This window comes from Eulemur rufifrons, chromosome 24, assembly GCF_041146395.1.
Source record: "Eulemur rufifrons isolate Redbay chromosome 24, OSU_ERuf_1, whole genome shotgun sequence".
Lineage (NCBI taxonomy): Eukaryota > Metazoa > Chordata > Mammalia > Primates > Lemuridae > Eulemur > Eulemur rufifrons.
Window position 1 is genome coordinate 13,492,714 of NC_091006.1, and position 24,508 is coordinate 13,517,221.

The 24,508-nt window shown below is 47.1% G+C and overlaps 2 protein-coding genes across 4 annotated transcripts in view; one reads left to right on the forward strand and one right to left on the reverse strand.

The window, feature by feature from the left end:
• The window catches only part of VRK3 (VRK serine/threonine kinase 3), a 39,657-nt gene extending 32,657 nt beyond the window's left edge, over positions 1-7,000 (reverse strand). For both annotated transcript variants that reach the window (XM_069457270.1, XM_069457271.1), the window contains exons 1-2: positions 6,942-7,000; positions 1,937-1,999 (exon numbers count right to left, since the gene is read on the reverse strand). The gene's annotated coding sequence lies outside the window, so the exon portion shown is untranslated. The remainder of the gene's footprint in view (positions 1-1,936; positions 2,000-6,941) is intronic.
• A 648-nt stretch (positions 7,001-7,648) lies between these two features.
• Positions 7,649-23,822, forward strand: ZNF473 (zinc finger protein 473). 2 transcript variants are annotated; one of them, XM_069457752.1, is made up of 6 exons: positions 7,649-7,741; positions 10,075-10,153; positions 11,001-11,154; positions 17,718-17,844; positions 18,372-18,461; positions 20,969-23,822. In XM_069457752.1, the coding sequence occupies exons 3-6, from the start codon at positions 11,095-11,097 to the stop codon at positions 23,353-23,355; spliced, it is 2,664 nt and encodes an 887-aa protein (XP_069313853.1). In that variant the 5' UTR covers positions 7,649-7,741; positions 10,075-10,153; positions 11,001-11,094; the 3' UTR covers positions 23,356-23,822. The 2 variants fall into 2 exon arrangements, with proteins under 2 accessions (XP_069313853.1, XP_069313854.1); XM_069457753.1 differs by lacking the exon at positions 10,075-10,153.
• Positions 23,823-24,508: the final 686 nt, after the last annotated feature.

Below are 24,508 nucleotides of genomic sequence, written 5' to 3' on the forward strand. Positions count from 1 at the left end.
GTGAGGCTCACTTCTTAAAACATATGATGGGAATGGGAGAGACAGTCAATGTTCTCTGAATACCCATACACTCCCCTACACTTCCCAGCCTCCCTTGCAGCTAGGCTGCAGCACGTGACTAGATCTGGCTGATGGGGTGTGAGAAGTCATCTCCTGGCTGAGGCAGTTAAAGTTCAGAGCACCTCCTCTGTCCACCCCTTCATCTGCAGGGATGCCCAGGAGGCCACGTCTCCCAGGTGATGTAGCAACAAGATGAAAGAGGGTTGCCTGGTCCACACTAGAACCTCATGATTGACAAATACATTTCTGTCATATTAGGCCACCAAGATTTCAGGGTTTGTCATTGCAGCACAGATTATCCTATCCTGACTAATTTAGTAGGACAGTGGGTGTTCACGACATTATTCTCTACACTTTGTGTATCTCTGAAATATTTCCTAATACTTTAAAAAATCCAAATCACACACAGAGCCTGTGACAAATGATATGGCAGCATTAGGCCAGTTAAGTGAAGAAGAGAAAATCAACAAGGATGACAGCGCAATAAACACCCCAGATGGATATCTTATAAATAGCAGCAACAAAAAAGGGACATTTTGTTTGTTCTTATATTCTAAGACTTAGTGTACAGTAGCTTAAAAAGATAGCATATCAAAATAGAATTGAAACAAACACGTGCTCATGAATTTATTTCACCTTGCAGGAGAAAGTTCTGATCAAACCCTTTTCCTTTATTCACTGTGAAGGTTGGCCACTATTGCAACTGCGAACAGCAGAGTCCTTAACATCACAGGTTTGGTCCTAGGCTGCTGGATTTGCATTCCAGATCTGCTATGTGTTAGGCAAGTTGCTTAACTTCTCTGTGCCTCAGTCTGACCAGTAGTAAAATGGGGCTTCTCCCAGTACCTATCTGATGGAATGGTTGTTGAAGCCTAAATGAATACATTTCAGTCAAGTGCTAAGAAAAGGGCCTGGCCCACAGAAAGCCTGGTTGCTATAACTATATTGTGCCCTGTATCCCAGTTACTATAAAATTCCAGTTAATATGTTTGTTCTTCCCTTTCCTCTTTTCCACATTGTAAGTGCTGACTTAAGGAATTCTAGCACTTGCCCTTGAAAATCACAGGCCATCCAAGCAGCTAGTGAAAGCCGTCTCACCAGAGGAAGAGAAAAGGGTTCTTCTTTCCCTGGGGCTGCAGAAGAGTGAAACCGCCATGGCATAAAGCTGCCCCTTCTCTTCTTTCACACAAAGGAGCTGCGCAGGACACCTGGACCGCAAAGGCTGCTGTCCAGTATCCTTCACTCCCTAGGAAGTCTGTAACTCTGGTTGTCTTAGTGATCTGTTGTCTTGGTAACAACACATAAATGGACACCTCTGCCTTCTCAAAGGTCTAAGTACTGGTGAGCATTTTTGTTAAGCCAGAGGACCACCTCTCCCTTCTCTTTTCAGGCACTTGACAAACCTGAAGCCCAGGTGTTGACACAGAAGCCACAAGATCAAAATTGCCTAGAGGCTGGCTGCCCTGGAGAGTTGTCTAGACTTTATCAGTGAGAAAAAACTCATGTTTGTATTAAGCCACTGGGCTTTGGGGGCCGTTTGTTACCGTGACATAGCCTAGCCTAGCCTGACTAATATACCTAGACTCTGCTGGGTTTCTTAAGTAAACAAAAGGTTTGCTTGGAAATTCGTGGTGGTTTTAAGTGGCTTCACGTTAAGCAGAATGTCCCCAGGTGCCAAGCACCCTCAGTTAAGAATCGTCTCCAGGATGGAACAAGTGCCTAACCAGGTGAGCCCTGCCATGCCCACGACAAAATTCCTCCTGAGAGTGAAGTCTGCTAGCAGCAACACAGAGGAGATGAGCAGGAGCCAGCTGTCGGGGTGGGGGGGGGGGGGGAGGAACAGGCCTTACAGAGCATGTGCCCAAGGGGATGGTACCTTTATGGGGTCACGGTCTGGCCCTTGGATTCACTGGGCTGGAAACTCCATCTGGACAGTGCCCTGTAAGTGAACAAAGGTCGAGAAGCTAACTTATGCCTCTTTCACATATAAATGAAAGATAGTAGCTAGTGTTTACTGAGCATTGGCCATGTGGCCAGCATGTGCTAAATCCATTCATTCACTCATTCATTCATTCAGTATTTATTTACTGAGTTTGTGGTTTGTGCCAGCCACTGGGAAGATAGCAGCAAAGGAAACAAACACGCCCCTGACCCCAGGAAGATTACATTCTGGTGGGGAGAGACAAGCTAATAAATAAGTAACTGCTGAACAGGTCACATGGAGATGGTGCTATGGAGAACCATAGCACCATAGGAGAGGAGAAAATGTACCATAGGAGAAAATGGGACGCCAAGGTGGTTGGTGGGTCACTATTTACATAGGGTGGCCAAGGAGGGCCTCCCCAGGTGGAGACATTTGAGCAGAGACCGAAAGGAAACAAGCAAGTGAGTCATGATATTTGGGATGGGGGGAGTCCTCCAGGCAGAGAGCTTTCTATGTATTATCTTATTTAGTCTACACAATAGCCCAAGAGGTAGGTTCCTGAATTATCATCATTTCTTAGGACAGGGTGGCATCTGCATTTTCCAAAGAGGGCCACAGCAACATTTCCAGTCCTGTGTGCTCATGGAAACCTTGTAACCTGTCCCATCAAGAGGCAGGGTCTCTGGTCCCTCCCCTTTGGGCCTGGGTGAAGCTTATGCTGCTTCAGCCAATAGAGGACTAGCAGAAGATGCCATGAGACTTCCAAGGCTAGATCGTAAAAAGATTACAATGTGCACCTGGCTGGCTCGCTCAGGATGCCCACCAGTGGAACCTAGTTTCCATGCTATGAGGCAGCCTAAGGTAGCCCAGGCGAGAGACCACATGGAGAGGCCCAAGTAGAGAAGTGAGGCCCCCAGCCGACAGTGAGCATCTGCTGCTATGTGAGTGAGCAAGTCTTCAGGTAATTTAAACTCCAGCCTTTGAGTCTTCCTCCTGAGGCCCCAAACGTCATGAAGCCGAAACCAGCCATCCCCGCTGTGCTCCTCTGAATCCCTGACCCCATGAATCCATGAGCGTGACACATGGCTGTTTTACACCACTGAATTTTGGGATAATTTGTTCTGCAGAGGTAGTAACTGCAACAGGAAATCCCCTGCAGCACAGAGAGGTTAAATCACTTAACAACAGCTCCCGGCCGGGCGCGGTGGCTCACGCCTGTAATCCTAGCACTCTGGGATGAGGCGGGAGGACCGCTCGAGGTCAGGAGTTCGAGACCAGCCTGAGCAAGAGTGAGACCCCGTCTCTACTAAAAAATAGAAAGAAATGATTTGGACAGCTAAAAAAAAAAATATATATATATATATATATACACATATATGTGTGTGTGTGTGTATATATATATATATATATATAAATTTGCCAGGCATGGTGGCGCATGCCTGTATTCCCAACTACTTGGGAGGCTGAGGCAGAAGGATTACTTAAGCCCAGGAGTATGAGGTTGCTGTGAGCTAGGCTGATGCCACAGCACTCTAGCCCGGGCAACAGAGTGAGACTCTGTCTGGGGAAAAAAAAAAAAAAAAACAGCTCCCATTTCTTGAGAGTTTAATACATGCAGATCACTGTGCTAAGTTCTTGGTAGGTATTATCTATGGAATCTTCACAATCACCCTTGAAGGCAAGAATGACTCTCCCCTTTGGGGAGATAGGGAAGCAGAGGCTCAGAGAAGGAAAATGACTTACCCAAGGCCGCATAGCTCTTAAGTGGCAGAGCCAGATACATTATTTTATTTAATCTTTCCCCCAAGTTTTATGAGGTAGGGATAATCATCCTATCTTTGAAATCTACAAACTGATGCTCAAAGGGATGAGAATACTCCCCACCCCAGACCAGACTCTACTCCTGTAGAATGCAATGGGGACAGAACTCAAATCCAGAACTCTAAAGCCCATGTTCTTAACCTTGTACCAATTTATAACATAGAAATGAAAAACTGGACTGTTTTCTTGGGGCTGCAGGTCAGAAGATTCTTGTAGATTTTAATCTGCAAGTTGATGCTGTGTGTGGAATCCAGCCATGAGAGATAGTGGGTGTTTTTAGCCATGTATCCCCCAGCTCTGACATACTGGCACCAGTCTGGTCTAGGCCACCATCTCTCCCTTGTGCTACTGCAGCAGCCTCCTAACTAGATTTTCTTCCCCTACCCTTGCCCCTATGGTCTATTCTCAATTCAGCATCTAGAGGGATCTATTTAAAATCTAAGTCAGACCCTATCCCTGCTCTGCTCAAAACCATACAGTGGATTCCATTTCAGACAGTAAAGGCCAAAGCTCTTACCATGGCCCACAAGGCCCTACCTGATCTCCCAGTTCCCTGTTCCCCCTCTGACCTCTCCCACCATCTCCCCTTGCTCACTCTGAGCCTGACACACCACCTTGCTTTCCCCCAAATGTGACAAGAACATTTCTGCCTCAGGACCTTTGCGCTTGTTCTGTTCTCATGTCTACCTGGAATGTTCTCCCCCTAGAGCGCCCACGGATCATTCCCTCATCACCTTCTTTAGGTCTCTGTTCAAATGTCACCTTCTCAGAGAGAACTACTTTGAAACTATTTTATTAATAGTACACTCTATCCTCCTTTATTTTTTTTCACAGCACTTATCACCATGTGACACATTTTGACTTACTTATCACTGACTCCCCTAACTAGAATGTAAGCTTCGTGATGGCAGGGACTGTCTGCCTTGTTCACCACAGTACGCACAGAGCCTCGAATAGGCCAAGCACAGAGCATATGCTTGATCTGTGTTTGCTGAGTGAATAAACAATTGTCTCCTCTGCAGAAAGAAACTTACCAAGAAGGCAGGAGAGTCCCCAGCTGTGTTAGCACATATTCACCTTGCAAACAAGTCTAGACAATGAGCCAGAGAGTCAAAGCTTAGGACCAGAATTACTTAGCTGGATGACCTTCAAAAAAGGTCTGCCACTTAGAAGCAGAGCAGTGTAGGGGTCAAGAGCACGGATTGGAATCTAATCGGACTGGGTTTGGATCCTGCTTCTGCCACTTACTGTTTGATGATGCTGAGTAAAATTCTTTTAACACTTCTGTACCTGTTCCTCCATTTTTAAACTGAGAACAACAGAACTTACCTCTTGAATTTTGAAGTTTAAGGTTCCTTACACATATTGTATATTTGATACATCAGCTCTTCTAATGATTCTGTTCCACTAATTTCTAGTCACATGGCCTCAAGCCAGTTAATTCCTGCTCCAGAACCCTTGCACGGGCAGCTCCCTTTGCCAGGAATGCTCTTCCCACCACTTCCTCTGTGGCTGGTTCCTTTTTCGTTCTTCAGGTCTCAGCCTATGAGTTCTTCCCTGACCTCTTTTATAAATTGCATCCCCTAACCCTCCCCCTCCTCCTTTGTTTTTCTCCTCAGCACTTAATACCATCTAAAATAGATTCACAATTCCTTATCCTAATCACCTGGTGCCAGGTGTGTTTCAAAGTCCAGTATTTTGAAAATTTTTAGATTTTAGAATAGCACATATTACACTACCAGCAGGATCTAGAGATAACCTCCTATAATCAAGTATATGATTTTTGTGCAGCAAAATCTTTAAAGATTGTAAATAGCCACATATCAGGCCCCATAGCTCAGGGGTTAGAGCACTGGTCTTGTACATAGCCACAAAGGAGTTCAAAGCCAAGTCAGGTTGGGCGACCAAATAAGTTGCAAAACAGAAAAACACCTTTCAGTTTTCACAAGTTTTTGGACTTCAGAGTTGTAGATAAGGGATTGTGAACCTGTAAATATTTACTTTGCTTTGTTACTGGCTGGCATCTCCAGCAACCATTAGAATGTAAACTTGTTGGGCAGGATTTTTGTTTCAGATAGCATTAAGTTTAGAACTTTGCCTATCAGAGTAGGCACCTCAAGGCAGAATAAACAGCAATGTCTGTTGCACATAAGCCTTACATATAGTAAACGCTCAATAAATATGGAAGAAAAAAGGGCATTATGCTTAAGTGGCCTATCCAAGGTCACGTGGCCAGTTCCGGACTTGAAACCCAAGGCTCCAACCCTCAGGACAGTCTTCCCCGGCCCCGAGACTGTCTCGTTCTGTTGCCCAGGCTAGAGTGCCATGGCGTCAGCCTAGCTCACAGCAACCTCAAACTCCTGGGCTTAAGCAATCCTTCTGCCTCAGCCTCCCAAGTAGCTAGGACTACAGGCATGAGCTACCATGCCTGGCTAATTTTTTCTATTTTTAGTTGTTTGGCTAATTTCTTTACATTTTTAGTAGAGACGGGGGGGGTCTCACTCTTGCTCAGGCTGGTCTCGAACTCCTGAGCTCGTGCGATCCTCCCGCCTCAGCCTCCCAGAGTGCTAGGATTACAAGGGTGAGCCACCGCGCTTGGCCTCAGGCCAGTCTTTATCGTTCATTCATCCATTTATTTTACTTATTTGATAAATATTTACTGAAAATCTGCTATGTGTCAAACACTGTATCGTGTTCCTCCTAAAAGGGTCCGGAGACAACACAGCAGAAGGGCTAGATCCCACCCCAGCTCATGAAGGGCGTTGCCTTGGTGACAGTCTCCTTGGCCTCGCCCTCTACAGAAACCAGGGATGACGTAGCTGCCAAGGCGGGGCGTCTTTCAAACTCTCCGTAAGCTCTAGTCTAGCTCAGCACCTAGAGCCAAAAGTGCCTTTACGACACGCAAGGGTTGGCGGTGATCCCATCAACCAGGAGCGGCTCTCGTCCCGATCCCCGCCCCCGTCCCACAAAGAGTCGAACTGACGTCACAGGCACCACGGCCGAGCTGTGGCTAGGAACTGGGAGACTCCCCACTGCTTCGCCTTGTCTTCCCCTCACCCCTGTACTTGAATAGAGAGGTGGACTACGGAGTTTCTGAGGCCAGACCCTTGAATCCTCCGCAGTTACCAAGACTCACCTTCTCAGTTACCCCACGGAAACTTCCGCTGGGCGGAACGCGCTGCGCGCGCATCCTGGCCCTAAGTCCAGACTCGCCCGCGCAGGCGCAGCTGACTTCCCGACCACCCCTCGGCTACACCTATCTAGGAACTCCATTTCCCGGAGGCCTTCGCGGCACGCCGCTCCTCCGCGTCGGGACAGAGGGAGGGATTATTTCCTCATCACCGCCCCCATTCCACCCTCTTTGGAACGTTTCTTTGTTCTACTGCGCATGTGTTAACGTGGAACCAATCGGAATGAACTGCAAGACATCTCTCCACCAATCAGAGGTCAAATTATTACTTCCTCAACTCCGCCTCTTGCTTTCGCGCGTCTTGTCAAGAATCCCGTCTTTGTTCATGCGTTTCTAATGGCAACCTACTGTTGTCTTCTTCAGAAATGGAAAAGCCTCCCAGTATTCTAGGAAAGGCAGGAGAAGTTTGATTAGATGGTCCTTTAACAGGCTAAAATGTGGACTACAAAAGCCTGAAGTCACCTGGTCCTGATTACGTTTCTACTCTATTTCCCCCACCCCACAGCGCTCCAGCGAGGTCTCTGAGGATGAAGCGGTGGGATATGGGAAGGCAAGTGAAGTCACCCGCACAGCCCTCTGGGAAATATAGTCCTGGCGTTGGCGCGAAGGATCCTGGGTCCGGTAGCTCTATGGAGAGTCGCGCGGCACCGGAAGTTGCTGTGAGTAGGCGCGTGTAAGGGGAGTTGGGTCTCCAGCTCCTTCGCGGATGGGTCGCGTCTGTTAACTCGGCCCACGACAATCTCGAGGTAGGAAGAGGCTGGAGCTGGGGGTCGCTGAGGACCCTGGAGGCTTTCGGGCTCGGTTCTTCCTGGGAGGGGTGACACAATACTGATGCGGTGATTTTGGCAAAGGGCGCGTAGCCTTGCGCGGTGGTTGTGTTAGTGGAGGCTTGAACCCTTGTTGACAGCTGGTATGAAAACCAGTAAAGTGGTTTCCAGTCCTCACTGGCAGCCCTGACAGTAGAGGGCTGCTTTATTTTATTATTGGTTGGGGAAACTGATGCTAAAGGAGGGGGGATGAGTTGCCTGAAGTATACAGATCTGGGATGATGAATGAGAGTTCTTCGGGAGGCCGAAGATTTTAATATTTATGGTATTTGAACGCTTTCTGTGTGCCAGGCGTCGTGCTGTACGGGCTTTCTCTCTTCTAACCTCCACAACGGCACCGAGACATGAATGCACTTCCTCGGTCTTATCGGATACTCTTGGCACCAGGATCATTTCGGGAATCAGAATTTTTCAGATTTTAGAACATTAATGGGGTGCATATTTCGTAATTAGGCAGCACCTTAGAGGAATCTCGGCCAATTCTTTTATTTTTTATCTATCTATCTATTTATTTATTTTTAGAGACAGGGTCTCACCCTTGCTCAGACTGGTCTCGAACTCCTGAGCTCAAGCGATCCTCTCGCCTGGGCCTCCCAGAGTGCTAGGATTACACGAGTGAGCCACCGTACCCCTCCTGTGGGCCAAATTCTTGATCATTAAATGTTTCTGTGGGGCAAGGTGTGATAATTCACACCGACAGCAATAAAAACTACACATGGCCTATGACAATGCAGGTTAAGTGTTGTTGGCAATTTATGAATAAAGTTTCCATTTTCTGAGCCTTTTGGTTTTTGGAATTGTAGCTAAGAGACTGTGGACCTGTTGCATCTGCCCCATTTTGTATGTGTGGAAACTGAGGCTCAGAGAAGGTAAATGATCTGGCTATGGTCCCACACTAAGAAGTAGCAAGACTCCCAGACTCCAGGGCCCAGGGTTTTTCAGCCCCATAATTGTTTGGCTTAAGTCACCGTGACAGGCTGGATGACTTTGGGCTTTCCCTCAGGGCCCCTGTTTCTTCCCTCTCAAGTCTCAGGAGTATATGAGATGTGAACAGAATGTGGGTTGGAAACTAGACAGAGGTCTGACACTCGGGTGTGAGGGTCAGGCAGGTACAGTAAAGGAGAGAACCCGCCTGGGTGAGGCTGTGGGGAGTTGGGGAGCATTTGTCTCACCTAAGAGGGGGAGCTTTCAAAGGGCTCCAGTGAGCTAACTTTGTGGAAATGCTGACGCAGTGTTGCCAAATCCTGGGATTTTTCAGAAGTTGGAAATCTAATTTTTAGGCGAAATTTCTCAATTTTCAAGTTTGGGACTACTTAAAGAATTTTTTTTTTTTTCAAAACATTCTGTCAACATTGTGGGCCACATCAAACATCTGTCAACTGGGTTAGTCTCACAAGTCAAGGCTTCCCTAACTCAGTTGGGTGGGAAAACTCATTGTTTAGTAAATATTAGCAGTCATAGGTTTACCATATTCTCTTATCTGCAGTCACAAAATCTAGAAAGCTCTGAAGAGCAAATTTTTTTTCATAAATTTGGTATCCATACCTGACCTGAACTGCTACAGGGCACTTATAACCTTTAATGGCCTGGCTAGCATGAATATTTTTTTATTTGAGACAAGGTCTGAGTCTGTTGCCTGGGCTAGAGTGCAGTGGCATCATTATCGATCACAGCAAACTCAAACTCCTGGGCTCAAGTGATCCTCCTGCCTCAGTCCCCTGAGTAGCTGGAACAACAGGCACGTGTCACTGTGCCCAGCTAACTTTTTGCTTTTTTGTAGAGACAGAGTCTCGCTGTGTTGCCCAGGCTGGTCTCAAACTAAGGTCTCCCAAAACGTTGGGATTACAGGCATGAGTCTAGAATGAATATTTATACCTTTCTCTGTAGAATGTTAAAGTGTTCAAGTAGGAAGTGCTGCCTGTTCCACACCACACTGGGATTTTAATGAAATATGCTATATATATTCTGTATCACTTTTTTAAAATTTTAAAATTTCTAAATTTCTAAATTTTAAAGCCTATCTAGCCTCAGAGTTTTAAGAACTTGTGGACCTGTGTCACTGTTAAGTCATCGTGCTGCTGTGTGACATGGAATGAAAGCACTCCATGGATGTATGGTATTTGGAAAATACACAGTGGATACAAATGTGTAAAAAATGCTATGGTGTGACATTTTGCAAATTATTGGTCATGAAAATAACTCAGTGGGCAGTGACCATAATTTTTTTTTTTTTTTTCACTTTTTCTTCCCAGCTCTTCCATGGAACATAATTTTTTTTAAATGAAGTAGAATAAAAGAGACTAGAAGACATCCAAGTACTATGTTGCAAGAGTAAGTATTGCTCATGAAGCTTTTGTTTAGTTACCATGTGTGTGCATAGTCATGATACCTATTGTCTTCCTTACTGTGGGTCAAGGTTAAAAAATTAAGAAACATTGTTGTTACAAAAGTAGCCAGTTGGCCAGGCGCAGTGGCTCATGCCTGTAATCCTAGCACTCTGGGAGGCCGAGGCAGGAGAATCGCTCGAGGTCAGGAGTTTGAGACCAGCCTGAGCAAGAGTGAGACCCCCGTCTCTACTAAAAATAAAAAGAAATTATATGGACAGCTAAAAATATATATAGAACAAAAATTAGCCGGGCATGGTGGCGCATGCCTGTAGTCCCAGCTACTCGGGAGGCTGAGGCAGGAGGATCCCTTGAGTTCAGGAGTTTGAGGTTGCTGTGAGCTAGGCTGATGCCACGGCACTCACTCTAGCCCGGGCAACAGACTGAGACTCTGTCTCAAAAAAAAAAGGAAGTAGCCAGTTTTGGAGGCAGACTCACCTGGATTCAAATCCTAGAGATGATAATGAGAAATCCCAGAAGCACTGTCCTGTTTATTCAGTTAGAGAGACACATTTGTTCTGTCAACAAATACTTAAAAAGCAGTGCTGGTGCTAAGACACAGCAGTGAGCAAGATGGAAGGTCCCACTGAGCCAGTGGACTTGCATCACCAAATCTCCCAAACATGTATTTACTGATCGTGTTAAGTGGTAAGAATGGTTGCAGAGTTACTTTGTAGGATCTGAAACACAATGGAAATGTGGGACTGGGGTCATTTGAATAAATACAGTTGTCATTGTGATTCCTGCAGGGAGACTCACTTTGGAACTTTCTTCCTACTGCTGGATATTTTCAGGGCTCATCCAGCATGGACAGGGAGTCAGCCATAGGAGGAAGAGAGACTTTCTCACAGCTCCCTTGTCTTTCCTGAAGCCTTACCAGCCAGAAACATGGAGGGGAAGGACGAGGAGCTTAAAGAGGCCATGGGGACCCAGTCGGCTATGACTGAGGTGAGTTGAGGGTCTCTCCATCTTAATTGATTGCCCCTAAAGACAGGAAAACTGGCCTGCCTTTGTTCTGGGTTTTCTGTCCCATGGTGGCTCCCAAGCAGTCTTTTTAATATAAAACTCTCATGCTGTTGTTCTTTTGCTTGGTGTACCCTTCCAGGAATCCCTATTGTTTACAGGATAAATTCTAGGTTTCTCAGCCCGTTCACACGTGATCTGGGTTTCGCCCACCTCCTCGGCATCTTCTAGCATTTACCCAGACAACCAATACTTCCTTTTGGCTTGGTGGTAAAATATTACACTGTATATTCCAGCTTCCTGGCCTTTGCTCGGGCTGCACCCTCTGCTAGAATACCCTGCCCTCCTTTTCCATCTGGTAATGCCTTCAAGACCAGCTTGGTATCTCCCCACCCCACTTTCCTAGGCAGAGTCCCCTCTTTCCTGCTGTGGCCTCCCATAGCACCCCTGCTGCCTCCATTGTAGCGCAAGCCCACCTAGATTTGGTTATCTCTGTGCATATCAGTCAGCCCCACCAGAGTAGATGCTCCTCAAGGACAGGAACTGATTGGGATTCATCTCTGGGTACCCAAGGCCCAGCACAGGCCTGGCACACAGGAAGCCTTGTGAGGTGTTGAGTGAATGAATGCATGAAACCATTTCTCTATCTAATAAATACCTGCTGTCCTTAATGATCCAACTTGAAAGTCCTCCTCCAGTAGGCTTTCCCTGTTCCCAGGGCAACATCCTCCCTGCCTCCCCAGCCCACACAACCCCCGATACCTCCCTCTGTCACAGCCCCACTGCCTCATTCTCAGTGTCAGCATCCCTTATGTCTCCATCAGACCAGGAGCTCCTCAAGGTCAGGGACCAAGTCTGATACATGTCTGTGTCCCCGGCACCCACACTGTGGTCTGGCATATAGGAGAAATGATTGTCGAATGCATGTTCTGACCTTGTCACTCTCCTGTATACAACTCTTCTGTGGCTCCACAGTGCCTCGGGGATCAAGTTTGCACTCCTTTCTCCCCACCACACCCCAATCACTGTGACCAGAGGCCACGTGCAGCACGGTCTGGCAGTCTGAGGAAAGGAAGCCCTCAAGGCCCTCTGTGATCTGGCTGCTGCTGAAGAAAACTTCTTTGGCTCATCCTTCTCAACATGGGTGACAGCAACAGTTTCAGCTATAAGTACTGACATAAACAGTCAGGAAACTATATAGATCACATAACCAAAAGTCCACAGGTGGGGCTGGCTTATCTGCTAGTATGATCGGGACTCAGTTTATTGTCCCCATCCGTCAGCCCCAATTAGTATTGGCTCCATCCTTGATGAGCTCCTTCCTTATCCCAAACAGCTGCCAGGACTCCATGATTCCTTGCCTTACTCAACAAATATTTATTATGTGCCTACTGTATATGGGCTTTGTTCTGGGGGCTGGAGTAGGGAACCAACTTACGTGGTCGCTGCCCATATGAAGCTCACATGTTATTGGGAGTGACAGTGTATTCGTTTGCCAGGGTGGTTGCAGCAATGCACTATAATCTGGGTGGCTTGAACAACAACAGTTTATCCTTCACAGTACTGGAGGCCAGAAGTCTGAGATCAAGCTGTCGGCAGGGCTGGTTCCTTCTGAGGGGCCGTGAAGGAGAATCTGTTCCTTGCCTCCTCCTGGCTCCTGGTGGTTTGCTGGTGATACCTGGTGTTCCTTGACTTGTAGAAGCATCACCCTGATCTCTGCCTTTGCCTTAACATGGTGTTCTCCCTGTATCTTCACATCAGTCTTTCCTCAGCGTGTGTCTATCTCTGTGTCCCAGTTTCCCCTTTTTATAAGAGCATCAATCATGGATTAGGGCCCACACTAATGGCCTCAACTTGATCACCTCTGTAAAGACTCCATTTCTAAATAAGGGCGCATGCTGGGGTACTGGGGGTTAGGACTTCATCATATCTTTTTGTAGGGTTACAATTTAACCCATACTAGACAGTAATATACATAAGTAAATCTCATAGAATGCAGGTGGTATTAAGAACTATGGAGAAAATAAAGGAGGGAAGAGGATAGGAGGGCAAGGGTAGGTTTATTGTTTTATGCAGAGGGGTCAGAGAAGGCCTCATTGGAGAAGAGGCATTTGAGCAGAGAACCAGGGAGATGCTCTTAAGCTCTGAGTGGGGAGCAGGCAGGCGTGTTCTGGGAACAGCAAGGAAGCTGGCATGGCTGAAACAGAGTGGATAAGCAGGGAGGGGAGAAGGTGAGGCCTAGAGGGTAGCTAGGGCCAGATCCTTAGGGCCCCATAGACCATTGCATGGCCTCTGTCTTTAAATCTGATTGAGCAGGGGGGCCATTGGAGGATTTGGAGCAGAGGAGGGACAGGATCTGCTATCGATAGAAAGAGGATCCCCTGTCTTGTCTGCCTAACATCACCATTTGGATGACTGTATTAGTGTCTTATTGCTGCTGTAACAAATTACCACAAACTTGATTCTTAAAAGCAACAGAGATTTATTCTCTTAAAAGTTTTGAGGTTGGAAGCCCAAAATTAGTTTTGATGAACCTCAAAACAAAGTGTCAGGAGAGCTGGGTCCTTCCAGAAGCTCTAGGGGAGAATCTGTTCCTTGTCTCTCCCAGCTTCTGGAGGCCACTTGTATTCATTGGCTCCTGGTTCTGTCATTCCAGTCTCTGTTTCTGTCATAGCATTGCCTTCTCCCACCGGTGACTCCCTTTCTCCCTCTTATAAGGCCCCATGACATTTAGGGCCAACCTAGATAATGCACGATAATTTCCCCATCTCAAGATCATTAATCACACCTGCAAAGTCCCGTTTGCCATGTAAGGTAACATTCGTGGGGATTAGGACATGGACATCTTTGTGGGGGCTGGGGGAATTACTCAGCCTACTGAAATCTAAAGGCTATCTCAAACTTTACATATCCCAAAACAGACTCAGACGTTCTGCCCCGAAAGCTGCTTCTCCCACATTTCAGTAAGTGGCAGCTCTGTTCTTCCCGCTGCTGAGGCTAAAAACTTAGAGACATCCTGTGCTGCTCTCCATCTTTCACACCCTGCATGTCACCTGTCAGGGAGTCTGGTCAGCACCAGCATCAGACCATCCAAACTCTCACCGCTTCTCACTCCCTCCACCCTTGCCATCGCTTCTCACCCAGATCGTTGACTTGGTCTTCTTCCTTGACTCCCTGCTTCTGTCCTTCCCACCTTCTGTCTTTTTCCACAAAGCAGCCAGAGGAGGATCCTGGTTAGTGTATGCTTAATTTTTTAGAAAATCTTTTTACGTAAAATAAAGCACAGAAGCAGAAACCAACATGCATCAAATATATGACCTAATGAAGACAAATAACCACTTCATTCTAGAATGAGAACTTTTTCTGCCACTCACTCCAGAAGTCCTTCGTGGACCCCATGAGAGCCTTCTCCCATCCCTCATAAGGGATGATTTTTATGTTTATTACTTCCCTACGGGTTTTTTAAATAGTAGTTTTATTACCCAAATGCATGTCCGCATTGCCTCCTCTTTTTTAAAAAATGTTTTTTATGACTCTAGATTCCTCCTCCATCCCCTTCCGTTCTTAATTGCTTGTCCTTTGAAGAACCAGGGTGGTTTGACCTGTAGAATTTCTCTCAGTCCGTTTTTGTCAGTTCCATCCTCCTGGTGCAGTTCAGTTTGTTCCCAGTTGGCAGCTGGATCCAGAGGCTTGATCAGACTTAGGGCCAATCCTTTTGCTAAGACCTGAAGGAGTCCCAGAATGTCTGGTTCTCCATGTTTGTTATCCTGACAGATGCTGAGTTTACTGCCTTATCATCTGTGCATTCACCAGGGGTTGCAAAATGGCACGGTTCTAGTGCTATCATTTCTTTTCATTTATTAGTTGGAACACTTTTCTTTGTTTGTTTGTTTGTTTTTCTGAGACAGAGTATCACTTTGTTGCCCTGGCTAGAGTGAGTGCCGTGGCGTCAGCCTAGCTCACAGCAACCTCAAACTCCTGGGCTCAAGCGATCCTCCTGCCTCAGCCTCCTGAGTAGCTGGGACTACAGGCATGCACCACCATGCCCGGCTAATTTTTCTATATATATTTTAGTTGGCCAGATAATTTCTTTCTATTTTTAGTAGAGACGGGGGTCTCGCTCTTGCTCAGGCTGGTCTCGAACTCCTGAGCTCAAACGATCCACCTGCCTCGGCCTCCCAGAGTGCTAGGATTATAGGCGTGAGCTACCGCACCCGGCCTAGTTGGAACACTTTTTAAAAAAGACGTCTCCCCTCATCTACTACTTGGCTATGCAGTGGTATACGTCACATGGGACAGGTGGGATAAATGCTTGACTCTTTCCTTTTGTGTTTCAGTTTCCAATATAAGGAATTGGTTTCTGACTGTCATCCTTGGAAGATGACGAATTCTTTTATATGCACCTTTGTGTGTGTGTGTGTGTGCATGTGTGCACGTTGCTTGTTATTTTAGAGTTTACAAAGCATTTTCACAGATGTCAATGTGACATACCCAGACAAATCCCACGAGGACAGGAACTGGCTGCCTCCTTCTCTCTTGCGTCCTGTGCCTGTTCAGGCGCCAGCTCATAGTAGCTGCTCAGTCATCGTTGGACAAATGGTAGACAGCAGACGCCACTTGCTCAGCAGATTCCTAATGGGTTGGGTCCCTGCTGAGCACTGTACGGGTATCAGCTCACTCCATCCTCACAGCAGCCTTAGTTTAGAGATGCGGAATAACAAGGCCTCACAGCTACTAGATGCAGAATCTGAACTGGGGTCCCTCTGACTCCAAAGCCAAGCCCCTAACTGGTCGGCTTGCTGGGGTCACGTAGCAGATGCTGGGTTGCGTTCCGTTTATCGCCTCAGAAACTCATGTCAAAACTCAATTCCTGACGTAACGGTATTAAGAGGTGGGGCCTTTAAGAGGTAATGGATTATCACGGAAGTTGGGTACTTAGCAGGAGAATGAATCTGTTGTAACAGCCGGTTTGGCGTGCTCTAGCCCCCTCATTATGTGATGCCCTGTGCTACCTTAGGACTCTGCAGAGTCCCCACCACCAAGAAGGCCCTCGCCAGATGCAGCCCTTTGGCCTTGGACTTTCCGGCTTCCAGAACTGTAGGAAATAAATTTCTTTTCTTTATAAATTACCCGGTCTCAGGTATTCCGTTATAGCAGCAGCAAACAGACTAATACACAGTGTGACTTTGGGCGAGTGACTTTGATTCTCTGGGTCTCAGTCTTATCTTCTGTAAATCAGGGATAATCTTGCCTCAAAGAGAAGTCAGGCAGTTCAGTGACTCACTGCACCTACAGCGTCGAGTCCATTCGCAGCATAAAGGAAGCTCTTGGTCAAAGGAGGGCCTTTGTAGTCAGACACCTGGAGGGTTGGGACGGACAGTGTAAGCTGGAATGAAATTGCCTGATGAGATAGAGCTTACGGGGGGGCATGCAACTTATTTAACAACAGTCACCCACAGGGGAAAGTAGAGGGGCCAGGCCTCAAATCCAGACTAGAGAGTTGGTTTCCATTCTTCCCTAAAACGTGCCTGTGTGTGTGCGCGTGAGTGTGTACCTATGTATATGTTTTGGGGGGGGCGGGGGGTCCAGATGGGACACACCAAAAAGTCACAGTTTCACCTGGAGATAGAGTGTATGGGAGCAGGCTGTCATTACTTCTTGAATATTTGAATTTTTATTCTAAATACCTATTAACTAGGAAGTTTTAAGATGAAGAAAGATGGCATCACTAAAAGCCGGACAGCCGAACATGAGCCTTAGGTAGTCACGTGGCCTGAAGTAGACCTGGCACCACCTGTGAGAGGGGGTCTTGCCCCCAGAAGCTGTTCTGACTCCAGTCAGGCCTCTGCTCTACTAACGAGCTTATGGAAAATGCAGGGGCCAGAGGAGCGGCCAGGTGACACCGTGAGGAAGCAGTCTGCCACATCCAGAATGTGGGACCTTAAATCAGGCACGTGTTAGTATAAAGAGGGCACAAGAGTACAGCTATAGATTAAAAACCTTCAGAGCCGTATCAGCCAAATGCCGGGTGTGGGTCTCCTTGGATTCTGAATCAAACAAGCTAGCTATAAAAACACAGCATTGGGATGTCAGACAAATCAGTGTACAGACTTTGAATGTGGTCTAGGTATTCAGTGATATTAAGGAATTACTGTTCATACTGAAGTAGTCACAGGTAAAATCAGATGATCCCTGGGTGATGGGTCCATGGGAGTTAATTACATGCATCTCTCTACTTGTACATGTTTGAAAATTTCCATGATAAGTAAAACTTAAAATCTTGAATGAACACTAAAAACAAAAAAAGCAAAAGCAAGAAATACATGGATTTTAGGATCAGGCTGACCTGGATTTAATTGCTAGCTGTGTGACTGTGAGTTGATTTGTTTCCTTACCTACACAGTATGGAGGTTTCCAATTTCTTCCATCTCAAGATTCTTCTTCTGAGGCTGAGAACAGGATGATTTTTGCCAAAAGCCTAGAAAAATGAGGGCTGGGATTACTTTGAGTGATCTCCCCCAAGTGACCAGCATTGTGTTGTGTTTTAGGAATTTGTGACCCTCAAGGACGTGGCCATGGACTTCACCTTGGAAGATTGGGAGGAGCTGGGGCTGGACCAGGGGGACCTGTTCTGGGACACAGCACTGGACAACTACCAGGATCTCTTCCTGCTGAGTGAGTGTTGCCCGTCCCAGGGCCCCAGTCACTGCCCTGCTTGGTGATCACTTACGCTCCCCATCACGCATAGGATGAAATCTCAGCTCCTAAGCTTCTCAGAATCAGCATGACCTAGCCCAGTGGTTCTCAGCTGGCTAAGGGGACATTGGCAATGTCTAGAGACATTGTTGATCGTCACTGCCTGGGAAGAAGGTACATGGAATGAAGTCCAGGGAAGCCAGACACAAGCTTCCAGAATTCTCTCTGTAGAGTCACGTGGAATGAACTTAATTTCCCTGGCAATGAGGTGTGACAATGTGTGAAATGCTGTCCACCAGGGAAGCTGGTCACATGGCCCCTCTTGCCTGGCACGTACTAAAATTGCAGACTCCCGGAAGGGAAGCAGATGCTCAGTGTAAACCAGTGTTTGTACAGTTTAGGCCCAGTGAACCCCTCTCATCAGTTCTGGAGATGCTGGGAACCCTTCTGCAATCCAGCCTTGCCAGCAGGCCTGAGTGGATGACATTGCTCTTCTCTCCCTGCAGACCCCCTTAGCCCCAACCTGACCTCCCACCCGGATGGCACGGGAGAGCCGGAGGCCCTGGGGAGAGCAAGCCCAGAAGCAACGGGCCCTGGTGAGTGAATGGAGTAGGGGGATGCTTGCATTTACCCTTTGTCCTCAGGACCTCCGTCCAAAGGCTGTGTCCAGTCCCCCAGAAGATCTACCCAGATGTCTCCATGCCTGGCTTCCGGGCTTCACTGCCATTTGCTGGCTTCCATCCTCTTGTCCCAGGGGCTTGGTGTGGATCGGGACATTTGGATGGACCCTCACTCTGGCATGCTCACCATGTCTTCATCTACCTGGGCGTTCAGCACAGGGCTGTCTTGTGTCTCCTCTTTCCTTCTGAACTCCGCAATGGGAGGCCTGCCACTCCCTGAGTCAGTCTCTCTACCTTCCAGCCTTGTGCTCCCTGAGCATGTGGACCAACCCCCTGGTCTACCCCTTTTACCTCCCTTTGTATAGGCCAGGGCATAGTATATGGCTACGTCTGGTAGTAACTCAAGTCCAGGCCTGAATGCCACCAAGAGCATCCACTCTGCCATCCCCCAGGCCAGGGTTCCTCTGGGTGGATGAGATTAGGCAGTGAATATTGCCAGAATATTCCCCAAGTGGGAGAAAGCAGCAGCAGGTGCCTTACCTGGGCATGGGAAGCTTTTCTCATTGTTATTTTATCTACATGAGAAGGAGGGCCCTGAATCAGAGACCACAGGAGTCGTAGGCTCCACTCCAGTCAGTGAGTCTGCAGCTCCCTTCTTGGCTCACCACCCGTGAGCTCATGAATGTGGGCCCTCTGCGGCCTTCTCTTCAGCACACCAGTGTTCCATGTAGGTGACTAACCCAGGCACAGGCTCTTGCAACCTCTGTTTTCTGTTTTTGCCACCTCAACATATTGGCCATGTCCAAACAGGCAGCCATGCCTTTACTAACCTCCAGTAATAACACTTGTAGTGCTTTGTTTTCATTTTTGTCTTTCCTCCTTTAACAGTACACCTCTCTGGGAAGTAGAGCTTAGCTGATTCATCCTGTATTCCCCAGTACTAACACCATGTTGTGCACATAAGAGGTGCCTGTTACATCTGTCAGTGCATTCTAGGCAGGGGGAACAGCATGAGCAAAGGTATGGTCAGGAGAATGAGCCAGATATCGTGGGCCACAAGAGCAGAGGCAAGAGTGACATGGTTTTGGAAGGCAAGTTTCAATTGCGGGCTGAGAGAAATTAAGCAGTCCCACAGATACTCAGTAGATGATGAGGCACTAAATCTCAGAAAAAGGAACAGGCTTGAAAAGATGTGATGATAGTGCAAGATGGAGGAGAGGAGGTGGGGAGACTGGAGGCATGGAGTAGAGCAGTGAAATTCATGCTTTAGGAAGGATCCCAGAGAGCACACAGCTTGGTTATCGAGGGTATGGGGTCAGACGAGTTCAAATCCTCACTCCACTGCTCACTGAGCTATAAGAAAGGAGAAGCGTGCTCACCTTACAGGGGGCTGTCGGGAGGAACTGAGGCTCTTCTGCCCGAGAGCAAGTGTGCCATTAGTGGGAATTACTCTGTCCTGTGAGCCTTTCCCGTGTGCCAGGCCTGGCCCACTGGCACTGAGGACAGATAAGCGACGAAGGGTCCCCATCAAAGAGCTTGCTTTCTGATCAGGGGTCAGACCCACACATAACCAGTTACAGTAAAGAAAAGTGAGTGCTTGGCTGTTGTTCAGAGAATACAGGACAGGGCACTTAAAGCAGCACAGGGTGTGGAGCTGGCAGAGAAGGCTTTCCAAGGAGGGTAATACTTAAGCTCATCATTAAATGGCATAGAGGAGTTAGCTCGGGAAGTACAGTCCAGCATGAGGGACCAGTAAAGGCACAGGCGAGAAAGTCTGGTAGATTCAGGGAATCACAGGAGTTCTGTGTGGCTGGTACAAAGAATGCTGGGCTAATACACTTGCATTTCTCTTCCTCAAGTAAGAAGCCATGGGAAGGTTAAATCAGGGGAGTGGTGTAGTCCGATCTGTTTATTATAAAGCCCTTCAGGATTAGTGTGGAAGACTGGCAAGAGAAAGGAGAGGCCAACAAGGAGCCTGGGGTCAGATGGAGTCGGTAGAGAGAAGAGGAAGGTAGTTGAGGCATTTTGAAGGAGACCAGACAGGAAGTAATGCCTGAGTTGAGGAAGGGGGGAGGTTTACTACTAGGATTCTGGCATGGAGGACTGGATGGGTGGTGGTGGGGTTTTCCAAGATGGAGGATGCAGAATATGAGGAGCGAGATTTTGGTGACAGTGCAGGATAGAGTGGAGGGGAGAAGCAGGTGAGTCCAGGAGACTTTAGGGTGCTTTGTCAGGTAGCTGTGAGGGTGATGGTAGAGGTTTTAGTGCCCTGTTGAACTCTTGTGGTTTTCCAGTTCCCCTCCTAGGAGTGAGTTCTCTGTTTTCTGTGATGCCAGTTCCAGACAGGTCCCTACTTTGAGGCCCTTGACAGATAGCCTGGACTCAAGAACCATCACTCCCATTTCCTCTTGTCTGTGTTCTCATCCCACAGCTCCTGCCTTTCCTCTTTTGGGAACAGGAGACATTTGTACTTTCCCTTTCAGACATGGTTGAGACCCCGAACTCTCCTCTGATGGAGGATTTCTTGGAAGAAGGACTGTACCAAGAGATTATGGAGACGTTTTCCAAGGATGGCCTTTGGAACTCCGATTTTGGAGAAGATTGTATAGGCGAGAGCTGGTTAGATAGTTTGTTGGGAGATCCAGAAAGTCTTCTGAGGTCTGACGTTATCACCAAGGGAAGTGCCACAGAATGCAAGAGTCACGAATGCAAGAGAGGCCTCAGTCCCGTGTCCCTCCTTTCCACAGGAGAGGACTCTGTGGTGCATGATCTTCCTGAAAAGAGCCTCACACCAGCTAAGTCTAAGGAATATATGAGTAACTTTGGCTGCTGCTCAGACCAGAGCCAGCAGGATTCTGTCCAGGGAGGGGAGAAAGCATATAAGTGTAGTGAATGTGGGGAAAGTTTCAGCCAGAGTTACCATCTTATCCAGCACTGGCTTATTCATGCTATGGAGAAACCTACTGTGCACCAAGAGCATGAGAGAGGTTTCAACCAGAGTTCTTGCCTTTTTTTGCATCCGATGCCTCACATGAGCTACAAATCATATGTGTGTGATGAATGTGGAAAAACTTTTAGTCAGAATACTCACCTTCGACGGCATCAGAAAACTCACACTGTAGAAAAACCACGTAAGAGTCGAGATGGTGACCAGACCAGGCATGGCAGACGGCCTGCTAAGCGTCACAAAACCTACACAGGTGGTAAGTTCTTTAAATGTAATGAATGTGACAAGGCTTTCAACCGGACCGTTCTTCTCATTGAGCACCAGAAGACCCACACTGGGAAACGCTATGAATGTGCCAAATGCCAGGCGACCTTCAACTTGAGCAAACATTTCATCCGACATGAGAAAACTCATGCTGTTAAAGCTACCTCCGAGTGTCAGGAGTGTGGGAAGGCCTTCAGGCGGAGTTCCCTGCTCATTGAGCACCAGGCTCTTCATACTGGAGAGAAACCTTATAAGTGTAACGAATGTGGCAAACCCTTCAGCCATACCTCTACCCTAAAGATCCATCAGAGGGTTCACAGTGGAGAGAAGCCTTACAAATGCAGTGAGTGTGGGAAAACCTTCTGCCGAAACACTCACCTTAATGAACATCAGCGGATTCATACAGGCCACAGACCCCACAAATGTCAGCAATGTGTCAAGAGTTTTAACCGGCCCTCACATCTCATTCGACATCAGTCCATTCACGCCACTGAAAACCCCAAAAGCTGTGCTGAATGCAAGAAGACCTTTAGCTGTAATGAACACCTTATGCAACACCAGAAAACCCACACCATCCAAACCCCCTATGAATGTCAGGAGTGTGGAGAACGCTTCACTTGCAGCTCAACCCTGAATTGCCACCAGAGCGTTCACACCAGAGAAAAACAAGGATTTGATGTGAGCAGGAAGATCTTGGAGCAGAACCCAGAACAGAGAGCGCATCTAAGGCTCGCTGAGAAGTGCTTTAAGTGTAACAAATGTGAGAAAACCTTTAGCCACAGCAAATACCTAACTCAGCACAAGAGAATTCACACCATCGTGAAGCCCTTTGAGTGCGACCAATGTGGACAAGCCTTTGGCCAAAGTACTCAGCTCATTCACCATCAGAGAATCCACTCTGGGGTGGGGCCACGTGACTGTGGTGAGCATGGGAAAGCCTTCAGCAGCAGCACCTCCCTTGCTGATCTTCAGTCCTTCCACACAAGCGAGCACCCCTTTAAATGTAACAAGTGTGGAAAGACCTTCAGCCAAAGTGCATGCCTCTCAGAACATCAGTTAGTTCATGCTGGAGAGAAACCCTTTAAATGTAACAAGTGTGACAAAGTCTTCACCCACAGTCATTACCTTATTCAGCATCAGAGAACTCATGCTAGAAAGAAGCCCCTTGAGTGTAAAGAATGTGGGAAAACATTCCGTCAGAGCTCATGCCTATCCAAGCATCAGAGAGTTCACACAGGGGAAAAGCCCTATGAATGTGGTGACTGTGGGAAAGCCTTTCGCCTAGGCGCTGAGCTCATCCGCCACCGGAGAGTTCACACTGGAGAAAAGCCTTACGTTTGTCAGGAATGTGGGAAAGGCTTCAGCCAGAGCTCATGCCTTGTTACTCACCAGAGAATTCATACCGGGGAGAAGCCCTATGTGTGTAGCAAATGTGGGAAAGCCTTTGCCCAGAAAGCAAATCTAACACAGCATGAGAGAACTCACACTGGGGAGAAGCCTTATGCCTGCAATGTGTGTGGCAAAGCCTTTGGCCTCAGCGCCCATCTCAGTCAGCACCAGAGAATTCACACCCAGGAGAAACCTTATCAATGTCCACATTGTCAGAAAGCCTTTGGGTGCTGCTCAAGTCTCAACCGCCATCAGCGAGTACACAGGTAACAAGCAGCTACACTGCCTCCTGCCACTGGGTGACAGCAAAGTCCCAGACATGTGAGACCATGATCATCTGACGTCAAAAGTTGAAACCATCACACTCACTGCAAGCTCCCTCCAAATAAATAGATCTCTTTATTAATAAAGATTGATTAGAAAGTTTGCACACATGAGTTTCATTAAAATAATAAAAAGAAAAATTGAGAAGCTGTACAACATTGGGATTTAGAGGTAGACTCTGGAGCCTGTCTGCCTGAGTTAAATCCCACCTCTACTGTCTACTACCAAAGTGACCTTGGGAAAGTTGTAAAATCTCTCAGGACCTCAGTGTCCTCATCTGTAAAACAGGCATGATGAAATTTACCTACCTCAGAGGGCTGTTGTGAGGATCAAACAAATGTGAAGCACTTAGAACTGATAACCAGCATATTAAGTACTCATCTAGTGTGAGCTACAAATTTATGTCAACTCTAATACAAACATACTCTTTTATATTAAAAGAATTAGTAACCTGTCTCTGTTTACTGCAGTTAATGTTCTTATAATGTTACTGCTTTTAATTAAAATTTTACTTTTAAAAAGTTTCCAACATCTTACTCTTTTAAAATGTCTGGTCTTTTCTGGCCTTCCATTTCTCTCTGTCATCGTTTTTTCTTAACTGACCTCCAGAAAGCCAAGAAGAGCATGTAAACTCCTAACCTGAGCTAAAACTTTCCACTCCCAACCTCCCGAGCCTGTCACTCAAAGGACTCTCCTTCCCACATGCTGCCTCATCCCATAATCTTCCTCCATTAAAAGCGGTTGGTTATGCCATGTGAGACCAAATTTGCCGTGGAAGTTAATGATAACTGAAAACACAGCTGGATTCGGTCAGTAAAGCTGCATTGATGTTGCCACACATGAAACACACGGAAGACATGCTGGGGGAAGGGGGGTGAAAATTGTGGTGTGCAGAAGGGGTTGCTGGAATGTTTATCATACACCGTTTATGCTACTCACCAGGCAATTTGCTAGGCTCTGGTGAGTAAAACCAATACAATAAGACCTGCCCCTGCTCTGAAGCTTCTGGAATCAGAAAGGGAAATGAATGTCCCCATTTTCATGGAAGATAGCCATTAATTGACAAGTGACATCTTAAAAATGCCAATTTTGCGACCAC

Coding starts and splice junctions, on each gene's coding strand:
- ZNF473 (XM_069457752.1), top strand. CDS start 11,095: ATGGAGGGGAAGGACGAGGAGCTTAAAGAGGCCATGGGGACCCAGTCG. Junction 17,845..18,371: donor CCAGGATCTCTTCCTGCTGA/GTGAGTGTTGCC, acceptor CTCTCCCTGCAG/ACCCCCTTAGCCCCAACCTG. Junction 18,462..20,968: donor CCCAGAAGCAACGGGCCCTG/GTGAGTGAATGG, acceptor TTTCCCTTTCAG/ACATGGTTGAGACCCCGAAC.